Source organism: Dipodomys merriami, unplaced genomic scaffold (assembly GCF_024711535.1).
Source record: "Dipodomys merriami isolate MVZ:Mamm:240054 unplaced genomic scaffold, mDipMer1.0.p SCAF_342, whole genome shotgun sequence".
Taxonomy (NCBI): Eukaryota; Metazoa; Chordata; class Mammalia; order Rodentia; family Heteromyidae; genus Dipodomys; species Dipodomys merriami.
In genome coordinates, this window is record NW_027204960.1 from 398,405 (window position 1) to 411,630 (window position 13,226).

The 13,226-nt window shown below is 46.6% G+C and overlaps 1 protein-coding gene across 1 annotated transcript; it reads right to left on the reverse strand.

Annotated features, from left to right (window-relative positions):
- Positions 1-5,404: 5,404 nt before the first annotated feature.
- On the reverse strand, positions 5,405-6,597 carry LOC138803591 (neuropeptide Y receptor type 6-like). The gene has a single exon (XM_069987647.1). It carries the CDS (start codon positions 6,575-6,577, stop codon positions 5,405-5,407), a length of 1,173 nt encoding a protein of 390 aa, XP_069843748.1. The 5' UTR covers positions 6,578-6,597.
- Between the last annotated feature and the right edge of the window lie 6,629 nt (positions 6,598-13,226).

Sequence of the window (13,226 nt, forward strand, 5' to 3'; positions counted from 1 at the left end):
ACGTATGATGTTGGGGGAAGGCCACATCATCTAGAACAAAGACGATTGCGGTTCTCTAAGTTACAAACAAAACTCGGCTCATGCCCAGCTTTAGGTCCCGAGTTCTCCTTCCCTCCCAATCTTCTTTCTAAGACACGTGATGCCTGGAGTGACTTCACGCTTGCTTTGTACATTCTCACCAGTACTCACCACAACTCAGTTGGGAAGGCATTTGGCCCAGGGAGGTGCTGGTAGCTCATGCCTGTAATCCCAGCTACTTGGGAGGCTGAGGCTGGAGGCTCCCTGGAGCCCAGGAGTTTGAGGCCAGCTTGGGCACAACAAGGGGAATGCCCCCCCCTCCACCCCCTCCTCCCCGTTTTCCTTTTCCAGTGTAAAAACAAAATTAAAACACCAAAACTCTTACTGAGCAGCCCGGTGCTTTGCTAGGAGCAGTCCAGATACATGAAACTTCGTCCCGGAGAAAACGTTCTTGGTCAGAACAGGCTGTGTTGGGGGTGGCCTCTATCAAAATAGCCCCCCCCCAAAAAAAAGGAGGCCCGAGATCTGTCTTCAGCCCTTGGGGGCCGCCTCGGGCTGTGTCAGATTCTAGGACGACAGCTGGGGCCTAAATCCTGAAAGTGATCCAGGCACCTCTGCTCTTCCAGACGGGCACAGGACAGCCTGGTCTGGGGGGAGGGAGGTGGGGAGGGAGAGCAAGAAGATCTTGGCCTCCTATCACCAGCATCATCATCACCACCACCACCACCACCACCGCATCATCATCATGGGAGATGGTATCTGTCGCTCCCTTATTTAGTACTGGGCATTGTGAGGAGAACTTGAACACACAACATCCAATGGAACTCACATGACAATCTTGGTGTGCACACGTGCCAGAACTAGAGCTTGAACTCAGGGCCTTGTGCTCTCTCCCTTGGCTTTTTCTTTTTCTTTTCTTTTTTTTTTTTTTTTTAATCAAGGATGATGCTCTAGCACTTGAAGCAGATCTCCACTTCTAGTCTTTTCCTCGTTGATTGGAGATTAGAATGTTTAGGATGGGCAGGGCAGGTGGCTTAGTGGTAGAGTGCTTGCCTAGCAGGCATGAAGCCATGGGTTCGATTCCTCAGTACCAGAGACACAGAAAAAGCCAGAAGTGGCTCAAGTGGTAAGAGTGCTAACCTTGATTTAAAAAGAAGAGGAAGAGGAAGAAGAATGCTCAGGGACAGCGCCCAGGCCCTGAGTTCAAGACTCAGGACTGGCAAAGAAAAACAAAAAGTCTCTAGGATTTCTCTGCCAAGGCTGGCTTTGAACCTTGATCCTCAGATATCAACCTCCCGAGTAGCTAAGAACATGGGCTTGAGCCACCAGCCTCTGGCGATCACACAATAGTCTTTAACATTAAGTACTATTTTCCCTATCTTTTTAAAGAGACTGAATCATCTTTTTAAGAAAATGAGGTGTTAGAAGGTGGAGGAACTTTTGTATGACATACTTCCCCAGGTTTGGATGAATTGTAACGGGAAAGGTAGTGGAATTATTTCGACTATTCATATTTCATAGAAAAAGCTGAGGCTGCCGGGTGCCGGTGGCTCATGCCTGTCATCCCAGCTACTCAGGAGACTGAGATCTGAGGATCACAGTTCAAAGCCAGCCTGGGCAGGAAAGTCTGTGAGACTCTGATCTCCAGTGAACCACTTGGAGATCCAGGCTTACTTGGAATCCTTTTTTGTTGTGTTTTGTTTTGGAACCTGGTCAACTGTTGTATCTGCAGAATAAATTGAATATTTCTCCACCTGTGTCCTGTTCCCTCAAATTCCTCTGGGCACCCTGTCCCCTTCCTGACACAGAAGGGAACGAATCAAGTGATTCAGAGTCCGTGGAGTCAGGGAGGTTGTGAGTTCAAGTCCCGACTGCTGGGTACTAATGTAGGCCTCCATTCCTCCCGCTGCCAAGAGCAGTTCTACCTCTTGTCCTGCCGCCAGCGCACACCTAAATGCTGCAGGGATGGAGGGAGACCCAGTGTGGGAAAGCCTTGGTTTGTGTGTGCATCCCTGTCTGCCACAAGAGGGCAGTAGCACCCCGACTTCTTGGCTCCCATTGTCCTGGAGGAGAGAGAGTCGGGATTGAATAGCCAAGAGTAGCGGGGTTCAGATTCCACCCCACTGTCCACTGGGGATTGCTCCCAGGACTCCCCCCAAAATACAAAGATACAAGGTGGGAGGGCACTCAAGACCTTTCCAGAGGTATATCTACTGTGTGTTTATGGCACAATGTGCATCCTGCTGTCTACCGTAAATCATCTGTGGGCGAATGCTAAGGACACAGGCACACCACGTAGTTGGAGAATAATCATGAGACGGAGACCTGTAATGCTCTGTGCTCTACGTAGATTTCTTTGTTGTTGCTGTGGTTGGTCGAGGGGTTTGACCTCAGGGCCTGGGCGCTGTCCCTGAGCTTTTTCCGCTCAAGGCCAGAGCTCTGCCACTTTGAGCCAAAGATCCACTTCTGGTTTTCTGGGGGTTCATTGGAGATAAGAGTCTCACCAAGCCGGGCGCTGGTGGCTCACGCCTATAATCCTAGTTACTCAGGAGGCTGAGATCTGAGGATCACAGTTCAAAGCCAGCCCAGGCAGGAAAAACCTTGAGACTCCTATCTCCAATAAACCACCAGAAAACCAGAAGGGGCACTGTAGCTCAAGTGGTAGAGCGCTCGCCTTGAGCTGAAGAGCTGAGGGACAACGTCCAGGCCCAGAGTTCAAGCCCCACAACCTATTAAAAAAAAAAGAGTCTCACCAACTTTCCTGCCCAGGCTGGCCTAGAATCGAGATCCTCAAATCTCAGCCTCCTAAGTAGCTAGGATGATAGTCGTGAGCCACTAACACCCAGCTTCTATGAATATTTCTATATAGATAAATATATAACTCAATACATATATGTACACACATCTACATATTTACTATGGTAAATATATATTAAATGTAAATATTTACTAGAGTAAAAGTATAGGTGTATAAATATATTTGACTATAGTACATAGGCATGGGTGTATATCTCAAATATATCTATATCCATATATAGATAGGTAATACATTACTAGTATATGTTTAATATATATTATGTACTATTCACTATACATTATATAATATGTAGTATATGCTACACAGTATATATATATATATATATAATCTAACTCTATATATCTGTATAGAGAATATCTGTCTATAGTCTATCTTTGTGTATCTATGTATATTTTTTGTGGTAATGGGATTTTGATCTCATGGCCTCATGCTTATTCTGGTAGTACATTATCACTTGAGCCACACTTCAGCCCTTTTTGCTGACCCATAGAGAGACAGCCGTATGGTGTCCTTAGGTCTTTAGACTTCCAAGTTGTCCCTCTTTGAACTTGGGTTTTAGGTAATCGTGTCTGCAGCTGGCACTGTAAAACTGTTATTTTTTTCTTGTTGCTTCCCCAACTAACAGCAAATAGAAATCTTGAGGAGGCGGGAGGAACAGGAAAGGGAGAGGAATTTTTTTCAAGACAGGAAAAAAATTACTGGTATCTAGAAAATATTTACTCAAAAGAAAACACCTTTTCATGATACAAGTCACCTGCAGTTCGTCTTTGACAGGTTTATCCACAGTCATAAAGCCAGTTTGCTTTTAGTCAAGTCTCTGAACGAATGGTTATTTGAATAATAATGTTGCAAGCTTTTTGAGAACAATCTAGAAAATTGTTGACGCTGAAAGGTGAGAAATCTTTTAAAATATTTATATCATAGCTGGGCGCCGGTGGCTCACGCCTGTCATCTTAGCTACTCAGGAGGCTGAGATCTGAGGATCGCAGTTCAAAGCCAGCCTGGGCAGAAAAGACTGTGAGACTCCTATCTCCACTAAACCACTAGAAAATCGGAAGTGGTGCTATGGCTCAAGTGGTAGAGCGCTCGCCTTGAGCTGAAGAGCTGAGGGACAGCGCCCAGGCCCAGAGTTCAAGCCCCACGACTGACCCCCCCCCCAAAAAATATATATATATATATTTACATCATTGTGTGATTTCAAATCTGGAGCTAGTTATAAAGCTGCTCCTAAGAACATCATGGAGACCCAATAATAGAGTCATAACAACCCCAATTTGATACAATGAAGACTTCAGGGTAAAAAGCCATTTTGTAGTGAAACCTCTACTCGTTAATTCAAGTGACTTCTAGCATAACTGGAATTCTGAAGAATTTGTGGACCATTCCTGCAACTTTAAAGGAGATGTACTGTTTTAAACGAAAGATCTGATTTGACTGTGGGGAGTAGTGTAATTTTTGTCGTCGTTGTTGTTGTTTTAGTGCAGATCCTGGGCTTGAACTCAGGGCCTGGGCGCTGTTCCTGAGTTGTTTTTTACTTTTTGCTCAAGGCCAGCACTCTACCACTTGAGCCACATCTCCACTTCTGGCTTTTTGGTAGTTACGTAGAGATGATAGTCTCATGGACTTTCCTGCCCAGACTGAATTCGAGCTGAGATCCTCAGATCTCAGTCTCCGAAGTAGCTAGGATGACAGGTGTGAGCCACCATGGCCAGCTATTGTGTGTAATTATACTGCTTAGTCTAAATGTGGAGTTAAAACCATCCCTTCAGCCTGAACCCAGACTTAAGTAGCTAGCTAATGAAATGGTGAGTTGGTTAATTAACATACCGAATGGAAGTAGAATCCTTCAGTGCTGAGGAATGTAGCCTTGTTTTTATGCTGGTTTTTGACAAGTAACACTGTTTGGGGAAATTCTGTTGAATAGCAGGATGTGGGAACTTCCAGCCAGCTCTGCTCTGTCCCTGTCTCTGTCTCCCCCCACCCCTCTCTCTCCCTTTTTGTCAGTCGTGGGCTTGAACTCTGGGCCTGGACGCTGTCCTTCAGCTCTTCAGCTCAAGGCAAGCGCTCTACCACTTGAGCCACAGCACCACTTCCAGTTTTCTGCTGGTTCATGGGAGAGAAGAGTCTCACAGACTTTCCTGCCCGGGCTGGCTTTGAACAATGATCCTCAGATCTCAGCCTCCTGAGTAGTTAAGATGACAGGCGTGAGCCACTGGTGCCTGGCTCTATCCATCTCATATCAGTACTGTCTTCCAAGAGGGAGGCAGGTAGGGTGCTTGGGTTATTATCTGAGAGAGAGGGAGAGAGACAGAGAGAGAGAGACAGAGAGAGAGAGCACAAAATCATAGCCAGCAACCAGTAGTTCTTGCCTGTAATCCTAGCAACTCAGGATCTGAGAATCCCAGTTCCAAGCCAGCCTAGGCAGCAAAAATCTGTGAGACTCCTATCTCCAATTAGCCAGCAGCGAGCCGGAAGTGGAGGTGTGGCTCAAGTGGCAGAGCACCAGCCTCGAGCAACAAAGTAAAGGGACAGCGCACATAACATAAAAAGGGCGGTGGGCCATGGCGGCTACGACACGCCCGTCGGCAGGTGAGCCAGCCTCAGGGAACCCCTGGACTCCTCTGTGTGCAGGCTGCAGGCGACCATGTTCTCGTATCTCTCCCGAGATGCCCAGCACCAGCAGTGGTGGAGAAGCACCATGAGGTCCTTCTGGAGGTTCCTGTTGAGGAAGCCGTAGAAGAGCGGGTTTATGCACGTGGAGACCATGGCGAGGAGGTGGCAGGTGATGAACACCGGGTCGTGGTGGCAGCCCAGCAGCGCCTCGTGGTGCCAGTCGAAGATGACGTTGAACACGTTCAAGGGCAGCCAGCAGGCCCCGAAGGTGCCCACGATGGCCAGCAGGGTGGCGTGGACCCTCCTGCTCTCGCCGAACCGGCTCTGCTTCTCCCTCCTCCTGCCCGCCCGCCTCTTCCTCCTGCGCAGACACAGGATGATCTTCAGGTAGCAGACCACGATGAAGCCCAGGGGGACCAAGTACTGGAGCAGAAACAAGGAGGTGGAAAAGAGGAGCTGGTTGGTCCTGGAAGGCCAGCTCTCCACACAGGCCACCAGGTCGGCGGGGAGAGAGAGGTTGGCAAAGGGCTCATCGGTGAGGTGGTAGGCCAGGAAGAGAGGCACAGACAGCAGGAAGGAAAAGAACCAAACCAATGCCACACCCCAGTAGGCATGAAGCACCCCCGGCTTCCAGCCCCGGGGGTGGACGATCAGCTGATACCTCTCGACGGCAATTAAGACCAGGGAGAAGATGGAGACAGAGACGGAGACGCTTTGCATGTACGAGGTGAGTTTACACATGAGAGCCCCAAACACCCAGTGGTCCATCAGCGTGTAGGTGACGGTGAGAGGGACGCACACCACGCAGACCACGACATCAGAGAGGGACAGATTGGCGATCAGAACGTTGGTGACACTCTGGGCTTCCCTCTGCTTCTTTGCGATGATGGTGATGAGGGAGAGGTTCCCCAGAAGGCCCAGGATCAAGACCGCCGCGTAGGCCACAAGGAATAAGAGCAGCAAGGCCGACGAGGGCTGGCAGAACTCAAAGTGGGAGAAGACAGAGCTGTGGTTGCCCTCTTCCCCGGTTCTATTAGATGCAGGCTGGTTTCCAGAAACTTCCATGGTGTCAAAAGGACGACTAGAGATTTTTTTTTCTTCTTCTTCTTCTAAGCTTGCTTGTACCATGGACGGGTGGATAGTTTGAGATTTTGGTCATTTGGGGAGCATCTCGCTCTGAAGTTTCTTGTGAGTGGTTGGGAGGTTTAATCTTCCCTGAGGAGAGGCTGGATTTGTGGGGAAGCCATGGATGTCTTCAGTGTTATCCTGAGACCCTCATAAAATTAACCAGAAAAAAGAAAAATCACGACCCAATAAATCCATTGGCACAATCCAAAAAAAAAAAAAAGGAAAATTAAACAGAGCCCAGAACAAGTTATCAACCACAGGGGCAAGCCCCCAAGGTGGGCCAACAGCCCTGTGAGGAGATAAAATTCTGTGAGATTCTTATCTCCAATTCACCAGCAAAAAATAAAAAGCCAGAAATTGGCGCTGTGGCTCAAGCGGTAGAGCACTTGCCTTGAGCTGAAGAGCTGAGGGACAGCGCCCAGGCCCAGAGTTCAAGCCCCACGACCGACAAAAATAAATGAATAAAGAAAGAAAGAAAGAAAGAAAAAGCCAGAAGTGGAAGTGTGTGACACAAGCGGTAGAGCAGAAGCCTTGGAGTGAAAAAGTTAAGCCAAGAGTGTGAGACCCACGGGGCTGAGAAAGTGGCTCAGTGGTAGAGCGCTTGCCTTGCATGCATGAGGCCCTGGGTTCTAGTCCTCAGCACCACATAAGCAAAAAGAAAAAGCCGGAAGTGGCCCTGTGGCTCAAGTGGTAGAGTGCTAGCCTTAAGCTGAAGAGCTGAGGGACAGCGCCCAGGCCCAGAGTTCGGGCCCCACGACCAGAACCCCCACCCAAAAAAAAGAGTGTGAGACCCTGGTATGATTTTTTTTTTTTTTAGAAATTAGAAGAGGGGCTGGGAATGTGGCTCAGTGGTAGAGCGCTTGCCTTGCATGCATGAAGCCCTGGGTTCAATTCCTCAGCACCACATAAGCAGAAAAAGCCAGAAGTGGTGCTGTGGCTCAAGTGGTAGAGCGCTAGCCTTGAGCTGAAGAGCTGAGGGACAGCGCCCAGGCCGAGTTCAGGCCCCAGGACTGACAATAAATAAATAAATTAGAAGAATAACGTGCCCTTCTTCTCTTTTTCACTCCTTCAGGTCTCTGAGATGAAAACTTGCTTCCACCAAGCAAATGGGGTGGGAGGGGGGGTGGTAATTCTGTCAGATTATAGAAACCAAATCAAGAAGCTGATTTGCTAGAGTTAAAAGTTTTGTTTTGTTTTTGTTGGTCCTGGGAGCTGAACTCGGCCTGGGCACTGTCCCTCAGCTCTTCAACTCAAGACTAGCGCCCTACCACTTGAGCCACAGTGCCACTTCTGGCTTTTTTCTGCTTATGTGGTGCTGAGGAATCGAACCCAGGGCCTCATGCATGCAAGGCAAGCACTCTACCACTGAGCTAACTTCCCAGGCCTGAGTTAAAAGTTTCTTTAGAAACCATTTCTCTTGAGCTGGGCATGTGGCTCAGTGTTCAAGTGCTCGCCTAGCATGCATGAAGCCCTGGGTTCAATTCCTCAGTACCACATACACAGAGAAAGCTCGAAGTAGTGCTGTGGCTCAAGTGGTAGCCTTTATTTGTTAGGAACCTGAAGAAAACAACCTATACACATGGATAAAAGGAAACGGAGCAAGAGGTATGAAACAAAAGGTACTTTCACTGGCTGTGTTTTGAAAGGCCCTTGGCTGCTCTCACATTCTCCTGGACTTCAAAACCCCAGCAGATTGTTAACTTGGAAAGAAATTACCCAAAGAATACTTGCTTGGTCCGCAATGCTGCCACCAACACACGACACAATTAACTGCCCTAAGGATGTCACCTCTGAATAGAAACGGTTGATACATACAGGATAGTTTATAAAGAAAAACTTCAGGGACTTATCTGTGACTCAGAGAAAGAATAACACATGTAAACAAACAGTGGCATTTGACATAAAGGTTTAGGCCCCCCTTCCCCCCCCCCCCCCCCGTTAATAAACCTAGAGTTTAATAGACCTAGAGTTCACAGACAGAGGCTGAAAGGACATTTCCAGATAGATTTAAGTTCTTTGTGTCTGTGGATAGACTAGCAGGCAATCAGTGAGAGAGAGAGAAAGCTTTGATTGCTAATTAAAGGCCTCCTACCCAGATAAACTTCTTTTGGGGGCAGGAAAAGAAAGGGAAGAACCATCGTTGAATAGGCTTTGGAATGCTAGTGGAGGCTCTCAGAGATGCCCTGTTTTGTTGCTAAGCAGCTGATTGGTTGGTGTGAGCAAGCCACTTCCTTCTCTGAGCTTCAGTTTCTCCATCTGTCAGGTAATTGTGTGTGGGTGCGCGTGCGCGCACACACTGGTACTGGGTCTTGAACTCAAGACCCAAACAGTGCCCTTTAGCTTTTTCTCTCAAGGCTAACAGTCCACCAACTTGAGCCCCATCCTCACTTCCAACTTTTGGGGGTGGGCAATTGGAGATAAGAGTCTCTTGGATTTGTCTGTCCAGGCTGGCTTGCAGACCCTCAGATCTCACCCTCCTGCTCAGCTAGGATTGCAGGCGTGAGCCCTGGGCGCCGGCTTGGAAATGATTCAGATAGTTTTGCCAAGCCCACCCTTTCTTGCTGATCTGGGCTGTGTTCATAGTGGGTGGGGTTTACCCTGCAGCCTCGGGTCTGGACCCGGTGGAGACCCCCGACTTAGTATCTTAAGTTCCTCCAGGAACTTAAAGCTTGGAAAAGCCAGAAGTAGGCTGAGTGGATTTCGTATCAGAGAAGAATGGGGGGGGGGGGACAATGGTTCCTCTACCCAGCGCCCTCAGTGCCATTCCAGAAAGTTCCATGGGAAGACTCCCAAAGAGGGATTTGAGATGGCAACGTGGGATTTGCGCTTCCCATACTTGGTAACTATTAAGTGGAAATGTTTACATCCTGCCCATCTTGAAGCAAAATAATACCAAGCTCCGATTCATAAAGACATTCTTGGGATACATTGCTGTTTTAGGAAAGCTCATCTCTAGTTTGCGTTGCTAGAAATGACCTAGGGATGTGCTATCTCATTTAACAAGCAATGTTTTGCTCAAAAGAACACGAGTAGTGTATGGCAGAGATAGGCAGGCGGGCTTCTAGCAGCATTATATCTAGCTTATGAAGGGACTGGCTTAAACCGGATCCATTTAAGCCAATTACATTTTTTTTGGGGGGGGAAGGTTTGTGTGCCAGTCCTGGGGCTTGAACTCAGGCCTGGGTGCTGTCCCTGGGTTTTTTGTTTCAAGACTATCCCTCAGCCTTTTTCTTTCTTAATGTTTAATTTTCTGGTGTTTCATTGGAGAGAACAATCTCACAGACTTTCCTGCCCGGCTGGCTTTAAACTACGATCCTCAGATCTCAGCCTCCTAAGTAGCAAGGATTTACAGGTGTGAACTACTGGCACCTGGCTATTATGTTTTTAAAATATAATTCTAAAGATGAGCAAAATAAGAACCTTACCCTACTAAACTCTGTGTGCATATTTATTTCTCTCTCTGAATAGCTCTGTGTTACTATGTGTCTCCTTTTTTATTCCTAAAAATCCTAGCTTGGGGTGTGGTGGAGGAGGCAGTATTTAGGTATGCCACCAGTTCTTTTGGGACAGGCCACCTCTTCCTGTGCTCTCTCTCCCAGTTTTTCCCGCCCATCCTCACCCACAAGTTGTATAGTTCATTATCAACAGTGAGCACCACCGCTGCATTTGTTCACCCTTTGTCCCTCCATTTCTATGCCTCCCCTTCCCCTCCCAAAGACAGGTAGACAAAGAGAACAAAAAGAAAAGAAAGCAAAAAATAGCAGAAAGAAAAAACTCCTCTTTTTATTTTCCTGGCGTTCATTTCGATAAATTTTATATTGTATGATCAGATGCACAGCTTCCTGTTTCTTGTGCATTAAAAAATTCCAGGCCAGGAACTGGTGGCTCACACCTGTCATCCTAGCTCCTCAGGAGGCTGAGATCTGAGGATCACGGTTTGAAGCCAGCCCAGGCAGGAAAAGTCCGTGAGACTCTTATCTCCAATTGCTCGACAAAAAAAGCCAGAAGTGGATCTGTGACTCAACTCACAGAGCAGCAGATTTGAGTGAAGAAAACTAAGGGACAACATCCAGGCCCTGAACACACACACACACACACACACACACACACACACACACACACACACACACACACAACCTTGAGCTCCTGTCATAATCCTCAAATATCAAGCAATGAAGATTCTTTGGTTTGCTGATGCCCTACCATCTCCTGCTTGCTTAGAGCATCATGATTTTTAGAGTACAGCCCTATTCATTAGTAAAGTCTGCTGACAGATGACTGGCTTACTCGATCTGGACATCCATTCTGAACTCTAAATAGAAAAGAGTCTTTAATTCTGGTTTTTAAAACATAGAATCTAAGCCAGGATAATCCTTAGCTACTGGGGAGACTGAGATCTGAGGATGGTGGTTTGAAGTCGGACTGGGCAGCAAAATCCAAGACACTTATTTCCAATGAATCACCAGAAAACTGTAAGTGGTGCTGTGGTTCAAGTGGTAGAGTGCTAGCCCTGAGCTGAAGAGTTGAGGGACAGGCCCAGGACCAGAGTTCAGGCCCTGCAACCAACCAAAAAAAAATTAATTAATTAATACACACACACACACACACACACACACACAAACACACACAGGCAAAACAATGTTTTCTTGTATATTCAGTCATTTGGTTGTTTTTTTAAATAGTCAAAACTTCTCATTTCTGTTGCATGAAAATAAATCAAACTTATATCTCTATAAAGACATATTGAAAACTTACCGTAAGAAAAGTTGATTATTCACTGGCCCACAACGAAACAAAGAAATACTGTCTGATTTCCCTCTCAGCCTTATTAAAAGTCTAATTGGCCTGGCTACTCAACATCGTAAAAAAATTCATTATCACCATTCCACATACACACACCATCAAATTTCCTATCTGTCGGCAACATGCGTACTTCTTAAAATCTAAGGATTGCATTTGACCTCTGATTCCTTCTTTTGTGCCATGCACTTCCATTTTCTCTGCTGCCAGCGGAGTTTAGATGTTTTCCCTTGAATTTGTCAACCGTTGAGCCTGCGTAAAACGTCCATTGAAAATATTCACTTTTTTTTTTTTCTTTCCAGAGCTAATCTTAAGATGGGAGCCATCCTAGATTGTCTGACTTGGCTTGAGTTTTCTTTGGCAGTTCATGACCGAGTTTTCCATGGTAAGGCTATTTGAAGTTTGGAGGTTGTTTTCAATTCTTAAAATCACGTCACAGCAAGCACAACAATAAAGAAGCGCTTGCCTCTGACAATAAAGATAAATCTATGAGGCTTTTAAAGTTTATGTGCTAACAGATAAGCAAATGTTAAGTATTTGCTCATCGTGTCAGTACTAATTTGAGGGAATTTCTTTGGATCATTTCTGATCACGCAATTCAAGGTTTGAATTTCCATTTTTTAATCCTCTTCCCATATTTTAAGACTAGAAAATGTTAACACAGAAACAAAAAACACATTTGACTGAATTCCTTCCTTCCTTCCTCCCTCCCTTCCTTCCTTCCTTCCTTCCTTCCTTCCTTCCTTCCTTCCTTCCTTCCTTCCTTCCTTCCTCCCTTCCTTCCTTTTTTCCTTCCTTCCTCTCTCTCTTGCTCCATTTGAGAAGTTGGTTTCCCACTCTCTTTGCCTGTTGTAAATCTCCAGCTCTATTCCTGTTCTTTTCCTCTTCTACCTGTTTTCTTTCTCCATTTCCACAATTATTTTCAAAAGCTTACCTATCTCTCTCCTCCTCCCCTTCCCTCCCTCCCTCCCTCCTTCCCTCCCTCCCTATCTATCTATCTATCTATCTATCTATCTATCTATCTATCTATCTATCTGTCTGTCTGTCTGTCTGTCTGTCTGTCTGTCTGTCTGTCTGTCTGTCTGTCTGTCTAAGGGTGACATAGGCGTTATCTCCCCTATCCCAGCCCTCTCCTCTCCCTTAGCTTACCTGTACCCTGAATGATCTATGTTATCCATCGCATTCCTTCCACAGCTGTCCCCGGAGTGAGGCTCCTCGCCTGTATCAGGTCTGGAGCTCTGGGATCTAGGAGAGGAGTTAGGAGGAGGAGTCAGGAATCTTGGCTATTAACAGGAACTGAAGCTGTTTAAGAGATGTCTTTAAAACGTCGCTTCCCATCACCTTACTGGTAGACACACATTCTGAAACTCTCTCTCTCTCTCTCTCTCTCTCTCTCTCGTATGTGTATGTAGTATTTATACTTCCCTTTGAAGTATTAAGTTTTGTCAATATTAGACATTTGATTTACATATTCCTAGAAAATTAAAATTAGTACCCTATTAACAGTCTTAAAGAAGTTGCTAGAAAAGGATTAAAGGTGGGTTTTATTCCAGAGTTTGTGATAAGTTGTGTGTGTGTGTGTGTGTGTGTGTGTGTGTGTGTGTGTACTGGGGCTTGGACTCAGCGCCTGGGCACTGGACCTTAACTTTTTCACTCAAGGCTGGTGCTCCACCCCTTGAGCCACAGCTCCGCTCTGACTTTCTGCTGGTTAACTGGAGCTAGGAGTCTTGCACAGTTTTCTTCCCAGGTTGGCTCTGAAGCAGGATCCTCAGATCTCAGCTTCCTGAGCAGTGAGGATTACAAGCCCGAGCCTCTGGCACCTCGCTAAAGCTCCTTCTAAATGGAAACC